The 13,375-nt window shown below is 32.9% G+C and overlaps 1 protein-coding gene across 3 annotated transcripts in view; it reads right to left on the bottom strand.

The window, feature by feature from the left end:
- LOC111514274 (lutropin-choriogonadotropic hormone receptor) overlaps nucleotides 1–13,375 on the bottom strand; it is a 796,850-nt gene that overhangs the window by 368,778 nt on the left and 414,697 nt on the right. For 2 of the 3 annotated variants that reach the window (XM_074176962.1, XM_074176963.1), the window contains one exon: nucleotides 6,003–6,080. In XM_074176962.1, coding sequence (XP_074033063.1) covers nucleotides 6,003–6,080 — 78 coding nt within the window. Of the gene's footprint in view, nucleotides 1–503; nucleotides 1,085–6,002; nucleotides 6,081–13,375 lie in introns of those variants that run through there. The other variant, XM_074176965.1, reaches the window with a different exon arrangement.

Genomic DNA, 13,375 nt, shown 5'->3' with positions numbered 1-13,375 from the left:
AAATTGGCGAAAATTGCAGCACGTAAGCGACGAACAGAAACGGCTTTTGTTGACTGAAATAGCTGAGGTGGAAATCAGCATCAATGAAGTCGAAAAGGTGTAGCGTGTTTAGGCAGATTCAACGAATCGGTACCGTTTGGAGGTCAATGAGATGAGCGACCGCATGAAGGCTCTCAAAGAACGGATCAGGAAGGGAGTTAACGACGTTGGAACATAAACTTCATTCATTTCCTTTCCCTAGATCCTTTTTTTCATGGAGTACACGTGAGTTGGTTGGTGTAAACAGGGCACTGCGTGTTTGGGCCATGTTTACTTTCCTCCCTTCTTTCCATTCCCGAAAAAATATCAATTGGGACACATCTTGTGAACAGTTCATTCCACTTCATTCCCACTCCTCCCCCAATCCTCCCCACTATCTCTCAAAAGTATAAAAGTTATTAAAGTAGGGAGTATCAGATGAAACATTCAGTTGTTAAGCTATGTCCAACATGGCAGTAACTTACCAGCAAGCAGATTCCATTACCGAGCCCCACGCATTTTTGGAGCCCTGAAGGTTACCTGACAACTGGACCATTGGAAAAGATGAGGTCCATCCACCACAGAGCCTCATCACTACGAGCAGCCCGGAGGATGGCCTGATACCAGACTGCAGGTGCTGCACGTCACCGGCACCGATGAGGCGGACGTCTCAGACTACGAGTTCTCGAATCCCAACGCGGATACTGATTCGGATGCTGACCTGTATGATGACCAAAACGGGGTGCTCTAAACTCCGAAAGCTCATTTTCTTGATTATCCAACTCCAAAAGATACAATCGTTGAATTGGTCGCATCAAGTGTCCATTCGAAGTTCTCAATTTTACTAGTCTAATCTTGCCATCCTTCCCTACTAATACCTCTTCAATAATACCCAATCGAGTCTCTTTAGATCTTCATTTTCGATGAGAACTAAATCCCCCACTTTCACTTCTCGAATTTTGTTTCCTATTATTGAATAATATTAGCTGGCTTAGATATTCGTTTCTGAATCTCCTCCTCAAGATTTTCAATTTCTTCAGATATTTTCATTGCCTTCTTGTAGAATCAGCATATCGACGTTGTAAATGGCACCAGATCATTATTCTCTGGAAGGTAAGTCAAAGGCATTGCGTTTATCGCTGCACTAATTTTTGATACCTTATTCCAATCCAATTTTTTCAAATAATTTTCAGTGCCTACAAAATGTCTGCCATTATCAGTATGAATGGTAGATGGTCGCCCCTCCGTGCTATAAATCGTCTCAGAGCGAGTATGAAAATTTCAGTTGACAATGATATAACGATCTCTAAATGTACTGCTCTGTATACTGAGCATGTGAAAAGACAAATCCAAACTTAAACTTTCTCTTTAGATCGCAAGAAAAGAGTACCAGCTAAATCTATCCCAACAACTTCAAAAATAGCAGCATCTTTCCCTCGATCAATAGGTAGTGCTGTACTCGAAACATTGAAAGGATGTACATTAAATCTCCTACACTTCATACATTTATTCAATACTTTTTCATAACTTTTCTTCTGCTAGGAATCCAAAAATATTCTCTGATGTTACAAAGTACAACTGGTACTCCAGCATGTTGGTGGAAATAATTTTTTTCAGTCACCAAATGTCTTGAAGGTAGTGAAATAGAATGAAGAAAATCATATAAATCATCACGTTCAGTGATTTAAGTTTTTATTCTGATACCACCTTTTTTGATTTCGACTATTAAAAACAAACCTGAAAATCCAACCCATCATATTCAGATTTTGTTGGTATTTGGAAAAAATACCTATAGAACATAGAATATATATATATATATATATATATATATATATATATATATATATATATATATATATATATATATATATACATATTCAACAATATATTTGCTGATATCTTTCTTCATCGGACAATCTCCTCTTCGTTCAATTCAAAATTTTGCTCTGGCCAATCATTTCTATTTCTCAACCAAGCTGGATCCTCCCACCATTTTAGCAATAAGAGTTGATTCGACAACCTCTCGATGGGAGATCAGCCGGATTCATGTGACCAGGTACATGAAACCAGAATGATTTTGAAGTAGATTTCCGGATTTTTTGAATTCTATTCCATATGAATAGCTTCCAGATATCTTCTCGACGAATCCAAGCGAGAACAGTAGTTGAGTCTGTCAAGCAGAATATCTCTAAGTTCTTTTTTTTTTCTGATTGATTCGGCTGTTACTTGATATTACTATAATTTCTAAGTTCATTTTATCAACCATAGAATCCAAAACATAATTCAACATTCTAACACCAATGGTGACTCCCAACAACTCAAGTTTGGGAATCGTTATATCTTTTTATTGGTGCTACTCTGTTTTTGGCTTGCACCAACTTTAAATAAACATCGTGTGATGATTCAGTTCTGAGAAAAATAACAGAGGCATATGCCTGTTTGAAGGTGATTGACAATGTTTCGTGATGAATTTCACTAGTTCGGACTTCCATTGTCTATTATATAAAATGATTTGAAATCCCTGAAACAAGTAAAAAAGAATAATTAAAAAAAAAGAATAGTTGAAAATAACAATTATATTAAGCAACAATAAACCTGAAATGAAATGATAGTAAAATAACCTACAAGTAAAAATATAATAATTGAATAAATAAAAATTAAAGGAATGCAAAAAGAAAATAATAAAAATAAAAAAGTGTAGAGATTCCAAGTCACGTTAGTTCACGACGTTTCGATTGTTGGTATCTACAATCGTCTTCGGGTGATGAGGCATATGCCTCTTTACTTGCATCGCAAAACATATGCAAGCTTTTCCTAGTAGCAGCAGATATAGATATCCATCAAGGTATTTTCATTTTCCTCAAAGAAGGTAACTCTCCTACTCAATGGAGGAATTGTTCTTTAATATCTTCAGGAACCACTGCAGCCCAACCAATTTTTAAATTCCAGATTTTTTTGCAGCAAAATACGAGAACATATTTGCACTAGACAAATAAATCCAATGGGATCAAAAACCTTGTGAGCAGTTGATAAAATAACTCTTTTAGTGATTATCTCCGCATAAAAATATTTCAAAAAATCTAAATTCATTTCAAATGTATCACTTCTCCTATTCCATATCATTCCTAATACAGGTGATACTACATCTTCCAAAAAATCAGAATCGGGAGGGTCTATAAGCGAGAATTCCCAGGCGCGCAGATCAAATTTGCCTATTGACAAAACTTGAGTAGAATCTGAAATGAAATGATGTAATGCTTCCTCACTGCTCACACTTGTTACGCAGTTATTAACATGAAAACTGATCTTTAGTTTTGAATGACTCGAGATGAATAACTACAATACAATCCAAACACTACCCTGGCATGTCGATATATCTGCAAATCACCGTACCATAAAAATTTCACAAAATTTCGGTCCTCGTTCTTTAGACTAATTTGTAAAAACGCCTTCCGGATATTAGCAATCACACCAATCTTTTTTAAGTCTGAAACCAATGAATATAGAAGAAATCAATTCAATCAAATTCAACTCTTTTTCGAGACAGTGATTTGAATAAGGATGATTTTTTTTTGGCAGAGCCATCAAAAACAGGAAGTAATTTTGTTGACTAGCTGTTCAATTTGATTGGATTGACGATGTGGCGAAAAATAACTACCAGAATTATATTCTACAATAGAAACGTTTTCTATAATCTTTTCTTGAATCCATTCTTTGAACACCTCATCATGATTGTTATAACATCCATTGTTTTTCAATTTTTCCATGGGATTATCTGATCGTCGTTTTGCAGAGTGGAAATTATTTGGTAGTGGCGGATGCCCATCCATCCACATCAACCCAACTTTATAACATTTATAGGAATAGTTTCGGAAAATGTTTTCAATATATCGGTCTCATATTGTTTATTTGTTTGTCTTTCACTGGGTTTGGCAATCCCTGAAACATCTACATTTCACAAACTACACAACAAAGAAGTAGCTATCAGCGATAAAGATCCAGGAACATCAGACAATTCACTAGATATTTTACCCATCAGAGTCAAGCCAAGTTTTGTTTCCATTGCAACTAAACCACTTTTTAAGATATGTTGGTTTTCAGTGAATAGTTTCCCTGCAATATCTGCACCTATCAAATTTTCAATTGGACCATCTTCAGTATCAGATATAGAAACTCCTAAATCAGCGAGTTCTAACATCCAAGGACACTCTCGAATCGAAATAATTTGACTACAGATAACAGTTTGACTAAGAGCTTCAAAATGACATTCATATTTTGCAGTAAAATCTTGTAGCGTGACCATATAACAATGATGATTGATAACTTCGGAATGAACTTCACCAAAAAGAGCATATATAATTTGTTCCTGTCTTAGCGAAGACGAAGATGAGAACCGGTATCTATGATGACTCTGACTAAACGTGATTTTTGCCCATTCCACAAAGTGTGACAACTGACGTTTGCAAAAATACCCTATAGAAAGAATAATTGAATTAATTTTCTACTGTCTCAATATTTTCTGAATTCGTGTGGGAATGTGGAATATTCTCATTAGGTTTCGCTATTTGATGGTACATTGAAGTAGCATGCTTACCTTTACATTCAGAACATTCAATGTTTACTGAACATCTACGAGCAACGGTTCGCATGTACCACCTTTGATCAAAAGTTTATGTTTTTCGTCAAAAGATAATTTTTTAATTTTATTATTATCTCAATCAGTAGAAAAATGAGTCCTTTTATTACAGAAAACACATTTGGTTGCTTTTCAGGAGTTTGACAGAACACATGCAGTTGGTATCGAAGTAGATATACTCGGTAAATTAAAATCAACATTTTTCTTTTTCTGGTGAATATCAAAACTAGATTTGACAAGTGAAATCATTTGTTCATTTTCCACTTCTCTTCTCAAAGAATTTATCATTTTACCTATCTTATTTTGATTTCGAAGTAGTTGTTCAATCAAATTGGAACTGCACTGCCAAACTCTTAAAATTTTCTCCGGTAAGTAAGACTCAACCAGAGAAAAAATCATCAGATGTTATGCCAAGTTTATCGAAAGATCTCAATTGTGATTCAATTTGGTCGTAAAGATAACCAAGTTTTGCTTTAGATGCACTGATGCCTGATGCACTACGCCACGGTAGTTAAAGAAAACAATGAGCAAAACCTTGACCTTTGCATGCTTCTTTAATCTTGACTCTCCTATTAATGTGCTGGGTCGTCCACGACGAGTGTCATCATTCACATTTTCTCGACTTTCAGTGAAAAACTTGTATAACTTGTAAATATTCAACCGACTCAGAGTAAACTCTCCGTATGCCATTGTCAACATCTCGAGAGCTTTTGAGCACTCAATACCATTTTTTACAGAAAATTTGATTCAAATTCTTCAATTAATTTTTTTCGATAGCAGAAAATAGCCGAACACTCAAAACATTTCTAAGTTTTATGCCTCTCACCAACAAACTGAATATACTAAATAGCTGAAACTGTGAACATATGTTCGAGAAAAATCGCCAATCGACTATATGTAGCCCGCGAAACTTGAACATTCATCTTATTCCTTCAACAGTCACGTACTTCTCGAACATCTGTCTGAAGAAACAAAAATAACCCGTTAAAAAATAAATGTTTTATTGAAATACTTCAGTTTTGCAGGTACTTCACCTTGCGTCAGATCACGTGACACTTCACGTCCCACCTACTTTCATAGGTTCAAATAATTGCACGTAATTCAAAGGATTTTGAATTTTCAACAACGGAATATGTCACAAAAAAACGGTTTTTCAAGAGTAAATTCAAATAATTGCCGTCATATCGTAGTCATCACGAATTGTACACGTACTGAAATCTCGTACGGAAAACGTATCGAAATCTACTGCAGAAAACTCCGTACTCATTCACTGAAAAATCGTTTTTTTTCTCAATTTCGTAACCGCAACGAGGTAGTGGATCAAAGTGAATCAATTTCATTTACTCACAATTCTCGCAGAGTAGAGGCATATGGTATCAAGGAATCGCTCTTCAATACTTCTATGCACTTTGCATCTTCCACGACTCTGGAAAAGGACAAACAATATGTGAGAAAGGTTATTCCTGAATCCATTTAAGGGAAAATAATATTATTTGGTGAGAGGGAGAGTGCTGACGCAAAAGGTTTTGTGATGTCGAAAATCTATTCGAGGAGAACTATGCAGGTCATATGGAAATAATTTTATCATCATACCATGATCGTACGAGTGTCACAGTATTGAATAATCTGATTTCCTTTCAGTAACTCTGATTCAAGTATGATATGAAACCGTATCTGAAATTATTTATTCATGTACCTAGGAATGAGGTATGATTATTTTTTGATTCTATAAAAATCTTTGATTTGAAATTATGACTATAACCTGTTTAAAATGTCGAATGTGTTTTTTTTTCAATCATAGCGATGTCAATATACAGTGTGTGTTACATCAAGCTTCCATATTAGACGTTCGTGATGAAGGAGTGAACTCATCAAAAATATTTCATAGAAAAATTTCAGATTTACCTAGATGAATTGAACTTTATTAAATATTTCACAATATACATCAGTAGAAGCGTGACATGAATCTGAGCTAGATTTGTTGAATGGAATTAGGATTCCATTGAAATGCACTAAAAAATATGGAATTGTACGGATATATCGACCGATTAAGAAGTTATACCAAAAATGATATCAAATAATTGTTTTATTCAAATCCTTTCATTTCCAATGAAGACTAATTCGGAGTCTGTTTTGTTATGAATATTTTCTATACTGGGAGAATTGGAATTTGAACACAAGTTTTCTCAAATAGGACACCAAATTTTATTCAACCCTGAAAGATCTTTTGAAATATAAATATTGTCAATGAAAACAAAACTTCTCAAACATTTTTGAAACTCTCATAAGGAAAGGATCAGCAGAAGAGTTGACATCAAAGAGTATTTATAGAGTATAAAGAAAATATGTCCTCGTATTTTTGGTTCTTTTGAATAACAATGGATGTATCAGTTTTTGTGATTCAACACGTTGGACATACCCACTGGACTTCAGGCATGTTGAGTTTAATCAAATCCTGTTTGTTGATTTCCACACATTTCCAGCATATCTACAGCAAGTCCCTGTACATTGTTGCAGGTGATTTGCTATTGAAGCTGGAAATACACAATTCACAATAATGCATTTTCAACGAACAAATTGTATGGCGTTTTTACGATGTGAGAGCCGGAATCCCAACAAACGATAGCAAAATATGTCCACTGTTGGCAAAACAAGATGTCCAATATTTAGAAAGATTACACTACACCATCGACCAAATGGCTGCAATTTTTTTTGTAAAACCACTTTGATGGATGTTTGTGGCAGGGATGTGACAAAGTTGGGATTAGACTGAAAAGGTAAAATTTTTCCTAAATAGAAACGGCTTAATACCACTTTTTTCAAAAAAATATACGGAGTGACCATACGATGCGTACGATGTGAATGAGTCGGTGAAAAGATGATGTATTTACCTTATGATTGCAGCTTTCAGATGAATCGATTTTTAATCAACTATTGGTCACTAATAGGTCTAGATCCAGGTTGCAAACTGAAGAAATATAGGTTTTGGTATTCTTTGATATCGCATAGGTGGAAGAAGTGACAGTGCAAAACCAAGTTTAGAGTTTTAGAACCTGTGGTATTTAATCCTCCTACAATGTCTTCATCAAAAATCCAAATAACAGTGTCAATGTTATTTTTAAAACTATCATGAACATGTGTGATTGATAACTTATTCATTTATGGTAATTCATGATCACTTAAATGAAATAAATAAAACACTTTTGTCTAATAAGCTAGAATCAGATATCCTATTATTTTAAATGTAGAAAATAAATACTAAATTAGTGATAGTGAAGTTCGTTAAAATTAAAGATTTTGGTGGTATTCTAGTCTATTCAAAGGAACCTGTTCTGTAATTCATAATCAACGATTCGAATTACTTTTTTCTTAATTTATATATCGTCGTTGTGTGAATATTTTGGATGAACAATAAAATTCAAAATCTTCAATTAGAGAGGAAATCAGATCAAGGTGCAGAAGTTTATGAGAATCATTTACCCTTCAACGAAAAAATTTAGGGGCGTATAAATTAAGATCATCTATTTAATGATTACAAAATTTTTCCCCTGCCGAACATGGTTACTACGAACATGGAACTACCTTATCTAACTCATAAATTCTAATATGGCAGATTTGGATTTGAACCCCATTTAGAAATGATGACTTGGAAAACTATAATATTACAAGATAGAGCTTCCCCCTTGATAGAACAATTAACTCATTTTCATGATCATACAATTATAATTTCAATTATTAGTACTGCATCAATACGCCAATTAATAATGAAATCAATTTTGAATAAATTTTCACATCAATACTTATTAGAAGGACTAACTTTCGAAATTACTATCTGACCTCCAATTACTTCAATTTTCATTATTATTCCTTCCATATGTTTAATTTACATTTCAGAGGAAAAAATTAAAATAAGAAAAAATTAAAGCAGAGATTCCAAACCAAGCTACTTCACGACACGTTTCGATTATAAGTTTCCACTGATTAGTATTTCATTTTAATTTTTATTATTACTATTTCACTCATTGTTTGAACCATTCATTTACATTTCAGACCACAATCATTTGTTTTCTTCAGAAACGAGGTCGGTAACCGGGCGGTTCGACGTGGGTGCTTTGTTCACTTTCTTAATCGACCGATGTGTGAGTCGATGGTTCAAGCCTCATGCTGAATGATCAATTTTCACTTGCTATCATCCAACCCGTATTAGGAATTACACTTTGAAAGGTAAGACCTCGTTAGTCCTTAGTCCTTAGCTCGCACAAGTTTCGACTTCTGAGGGTTGTTGTTCATAGGATTGCGACAGCTGTCAACGGAAAAACATATTTCAAACATACATATTTGAGTGTTCTAATATTTTTTCAATTTCCTTCTTATTGTTCATTTAATTCTATTTCTCATCTCATTTTTTATAAGTATTTCTCTATAACTATCGCAACTGAATAATTTGGACCACTTCCTTTATTGATCCAAATAACTAATTATTGAAATGACTATTAAGAAATTCGCTCACACAATTAGATAAAATTTTGTTCTGAATTTGGAAGTTGGATTACTTTTTAAAAATTATTTTTCAATTCTGTTACAGGGTATCATCTGACTTGGGCCTCCCCCATCTTTGAATCTTTGAATACGGACCTGTATTTTTTGTTGTAGCTTTCGGATCGTAGACGTTCACTCCATACTGAGAAATTCAATTCAATTCTATATTTCGGGATGTTTTGGTAATATTCGATTATAATTGTGTTAATTATTTCTTTTTAAATTACGGCCCTGGAAATTGGTTGACTGAGTTTTTTTTCCATTTTTAGGTACCTATTTATAAGTTTTCCATTGCTCTGAGCGTTTTCTACAATGAACTTCGAATAAGAAAACCTTTTATGATTATTTGAAACATATCTACATCAAAAATATATATGTGTTTTAATAAGCAGAAAAAGAAATGATAACAATAATAACATCCGAAACGAACACTATAATTGTAATGAAAATTGAAATGAAGTAATTTATATAGGTACCCAAAAAAATTATTGGCGCAATAAATGTTCGAATTTGAGTCCTTCCATTTCGAGACATTTTTGAACATTTATTGCCCTTAATACACTAATTTGCTGCATTGTTGCGAAATCATTCAAAATTCTCAATCTCCAGCCTTCCACATTTTCTATCTCTCTGCCAGCGTAAATCATATTTTTCAATGTCCCCCATAGAAAATAGTCCAAAATTGTAAGATCTGGTGATCTTGCAGACCATCTTATCGTCCCATTATTTGTCTCGAAATGAAACGACTCCAATTCGGAACATTTATTGCGCCAATAATTTTTTTGAGTACCTATATAAATTACTTCATTTCAATTTTCATTACAATTATAGCGTTCGTTTAGGAAGTTGTTATTGTTATCATTTTTTTCTGCTTATTAAAACACATAAAATATGTTTTTGTTGTAGATATGTTTCTCGATGTTCATTGTAGAAAACGCTCAGAGCAATGGAAAAAATACGAAACTAAAAATGAAAAAAAACTCTCGAAAAACTCTATGGTACATAGGGAGACGTGCAATTTGCTATTGTGGTTTTATTCAACTGCAGGGCCGTAATTGAATAGGGAATAATTCACACAATTTTAATCGAATATAACCGAAAAATCCCGAAATATAAAATTTAATTTAATTTCTCAGTATAAAGTGAACGTCTACGATCCAAAAGCTACAACAAAAAATACAGGTCCGTATTTGTAAATTCAAAGATGGGAGTGGCCCAAGTCAGATGACAACTTGTATAAAAGATTCATGGATATATTCTGAGAGCCCACATCAAGTGCCAATGGCAAAATGTGGACAGATTACCAATATGTCTGCAAATAAAGAAGATATAGGCAAAAAATGATTTGGGATTTTTTTGTTGTTTCAGTATATATCCAGTACCAAGAGAGCTATATTCGATTTCTTTACATCATTGAATAGGTCTACAAAATATGCAACTTTGCCATACTTCAACCGACACTCTATCTCTTATCGTCTAAAAGATCCTCATGTACAGAAACGAATTTGAATAGCCCTGTATATATATATATACATATATATATATATATATATATATATATATATATATATATATATATATATATATATATATATATATATATATATGTATATATATAGAATAGTAGTTTTTCGGGGATTCGGTCTGATTAGAATAAATATTTACTCTTTTTAGCTGCCCGAGCTTTCGCTAATGTTTATTAGCTTTATCGAGGGCTGTAATATAAAAAGGACATGAAAAATATATATATATATAAAACATCAGAGAGAACAATAAAGCTGAAAATCCAAATTTCAAATACTTTTCCATTCCTTATGTCCCTGAATTGTCCAGCAAAATCATAAACGTATTTAAACAAGAACAGAATATAAAAATTTCACAAAGGAAAGTTAAACCCTTAACTAAACTACATTCGAAATTGAAAGATGAAGATCCGTTATTTGAAAAGTCACATGTAGTTTACGAAATTCCCTGCAACAACTGTGATAAGATATATATAGGTCAAACAAAAAACAATTTGAAAACCCGCATAGCTCTTCATAAAAGTAATTGTAAAAATTTAAAACGAAATTCTTGTGCACTCACACAACATGTTCTAGATAATGATCATTCAGCCAATTATACTAAAACCAAAATTCTCCATTTCGAACCAGATTCAAATAAAAGGCAATTTCTGGAAATGGCTGAGATCAAAATTAAAGAAAACAATATCAACAAAAAGACAGACATCGACAACCTCAGCAAAATTTATTCATTTTTACTAACAAAAAATATAAATCTGAATACATCCTGTAATAGTAACACAGTATAAATCCCCATAATGAACGATAATAAAAATTTGAAAAAGTATTTCACATTATTCAATGTCAAAAAGTTGTCATTTTGATGTTGAAGACTTCTTTCAAAATTGAAATTTTCAAATTGAATATTCTCAAATAGCACAGGTATTCTGTTTTATTACAGCCCTCGATAAAGCTAATAAACATTAGCGAAAGCTCGGGCAGCTAAAAAGAGTAAATATTTATTCTAATCAGACCGAATCCCCGAAAAACTACTATTCTATACATACATACGGTCGTTACACTATCAATTATATATATATATATATATATATATATATATATATATATATATATATATATATATATATAATTGATAGTATATATATATATATATATATATATATATATATATATATATATATATATATATATATATATATATATATGTTAGATCGAAGGTTCTCACGGACAGGAATATGTTGAAATAATTCTTCGGGTTTGTTCCGTGTGGTGTATTGTCATCCTCGGTGGGAATGAATTTCGTAACGTTTCGACAAAGTCTCATTTGTCATCCTCTGGCGATATTTGCTAAGTGTTCGAAATTCGTCTGACCCTACTCAGATGACTTTTTACCAGAGGATGACAAATGAGACTTTGTCGAAACGTTACGAAATTCATTCCCACCGAGGATGACAATACACCACACGGAACAAACCCGAAGAATTATTTCAACATATATATATATATATATATATATATATATATATATATATATATATATATAAATCAAAAATTAAACAATTTGTGGACACAACACTCAAAAAAGGGGGCAAACCGCGGACACGTGTTTCTGGCTATTGGCCTCATCAGCGCGGTGCAGCCCCCTTTTTTGAGTGTTGTGTCCACAAATTGTTTAATTTTTGATTTATATCATGCACACTCGATAAAATCTCTATTTGCATTTATATATATATATATATATATATATATATATATATATATGAAACAGCTGTCTACCGGTGGCTGGTGGCTCTCAAATTGAAATCAATATGGGAGTGATCAAAGAGTACTTATCTATTCAGACAAAACAACACAACGATGGACAGCATTTACGTACGCAGGACACCAAACCAAAAAACTAACAAACATCTTCAAACCACTGAACATTAACATCACATACAAGCAGAACACGAAGATAATACAAAAAATAAACAACTATGAAAAAGAAGAAGACAAAGACCAAAACGGGATATACAGTATACAATGCTCGGACTGCAACAAATTTGTGAGGCACTACGGACACAAAGACGCCCTTTTTGTTGATTTAAACTGCTAGTCGATTGTAACGTACCAATTATTTGAATTTCAATTTTCTATTTTCATAGATCTGGGAATCTTCTGAGCAGTCTGCAACGGTACTCTGAATAAATCATAATCAGAATGCTGACACTTATTCAAAGTACATATTGTTTATTTCGATTATCATTATTCATTTCATGGTTAGCTATACAAATTGATGTCAAAAAGTATTCTTTCCATTTTGTTCAGTCATAGACTTATTTTTCATAATGATTTCATGGTTAGCTATATACTTTATAACTCCTATTTAATTATATGCGAGCCCCTTCGACAGCTGGTCGTGCTGTCATCATCTATACTGTCAAATATAGAAAATAATCATGAAATAATTCAGATTCATTCAATACATGAATTGAAAGATATTTCAACCTCACTTCAATATTTTAACACAAGAACACTCAGTATTCAGAATTCCATCTTTTAATATTTCAAGTTCATAGACATCGAAATTGATCCGATTACAGGATATAGAATACGCAAACTTTGCACAGATTGCATACTGAGCATTTCACTTCAGTACAGTGACCGGATCAAAGTCGCA

Source organism: Leptinotarsa decemlineata, unplaced genomic scaffold (genome assembly GCF_025532065.1).
Source record: "Leptinotarsa decemlineata unplaced genomic scaffold, Ldec_3_MD MMD2_P_RNA_scaffold_14, whole genome shotgun sequence".
Lineage (NCBI taxonomy): Eukaryota > Metazoa > Arthropoda > Insecta > Coleoptera > Chrysomelidae > Leptinotarsa > Leptinotarsa decemlineata.
This window is presented reverse-complemented; position numbering and strand designations above follow the sequence as displayed.